Here is a 1051-nt window from a genome sequence, read left to right on the forward strand (position 1 = left end):
TCCCCTCCGCCGCCGCTCCCCCCTCCCTTCCCGGGCCGCTGCGCCCCGTGTCTCCTTCTCCTTCTCCTCCTCTCCTCCTCAGTGCCTGCCCTGCCCCCAGACGAGGAGGGTGTGCGTGCGTGTCGTCTGCCCGTCGGTCCGTTGCGCCCTGCTCTCTGCGCGCCCGTTGGTGTTTGTGTCTTGTGTGTGCGTGTGTGTGTGTGTGTGTGCGACACACCCCGCGAGTGCGTCCCCGTGCCCCCCGAGGCCCATGAGGCCATGATCGAGGCGCGAGTCGGCGCGATGTGGGCGCCCCGGGCCATGGATTACTGCCCGCCCGCGCTGGCCCACCACCCGCCAGGGCGCGAGCTCTACCAGCCCATGCCCCCCTTCTGTGAGTGCGACAAAATCTCAACCTCGGGTTCGAATCGAGTTCGGATCACACAATATTTGCCGCTTGGATTACTTTACTTCTTCACACTGCCCAACTCCAGTGGATACGTTGTGGTCTCGTGGAGGATTATCAGTGAAAAAGTGCGCGCGCGCGCGCGCGCGTGTGTGTGTGTGTGTGTGTGGTGGACTTGGTGGACTTTTTCTTAATGTTGAGTGTTTTCGGCTCATTATCGTTTGGACGGCCATCCAGGGTTTCTCTCTTCCGAGCAACAAAACGTCGAGGTTTGGAATGCCGTGGCCGTGCTCGCGCCGGCCGGCGCGCCACCTGACGAGTGCGAGAGAGACAGACAGGGCGGCTGCCGGCGTGCAAGAGAGAGCGCGAGGGGGGGGGGGGGAGACCATCCCCTTGTCTTCTCTCTCTCTTACTGCTGCGCTCTGATACTGAACGTGAACGACGTGAACGGACGTGCCGATGCATCGCAGTCGAGAATCAGTCCGTTTTCGTCCCCTGACTGCCTTTTCTCTTTAATTTTCGTTTCAATTCTTACACCATAATGGGAACACCTGTAGCGTCCTTTCCGCTCGGTCGGTCGCTTTAAAAGAAATAATTCATGATTATCATTATTTGTGGATGTTTGTGTCGTTGGACATCGATTTGATCGGGTTTGAAATATTTATT

At 58.4% G+C, this 1051-nt stretch overlaps 1 protein-coding gene across 1 annotated transcript in view; it reads left to right on the top strand.

The window, feature by feature from the left end:
* Positions 1 to 100: 100 nt before the first annotated feature.
* Positions 101 to 1051, top strand: part of LOC113205867 (transcriptional activator cubitus interruptus) — a gene marked incomplete at its 3' end in the record, with an annotated part of 16774 nt that continues 15823 nt past the window's right edge. Inside the window, exon 1 of the mRNA XM_026421644.2 lies at positions 101 to 373. Within this exon, the coding sequence (XP_026277429.2) occupies positions 259 to 373 (115 nt within the window). The remainder of the gene's footprint in view (positions 374 to 1051) is intronic.

The sequence above is a fragment of the Frankliniella occidentalis genome, unplaced genomic scaffold, assembly GCF_000697945.3.
Source record: "Frankliniella occidentalis isolate FOCC.00 unplaced genomic scaffold, Focc_3.1 Scaffold88, whole genome shotgun sequence".
Taxonomy (NCBI): domain Eukaryota; kingdom Metazoa; phylum Arthropoda; class Insecta; order Thysanoptera; family Thripidae; genus Frankliniella; species Frankliniella occidentalis.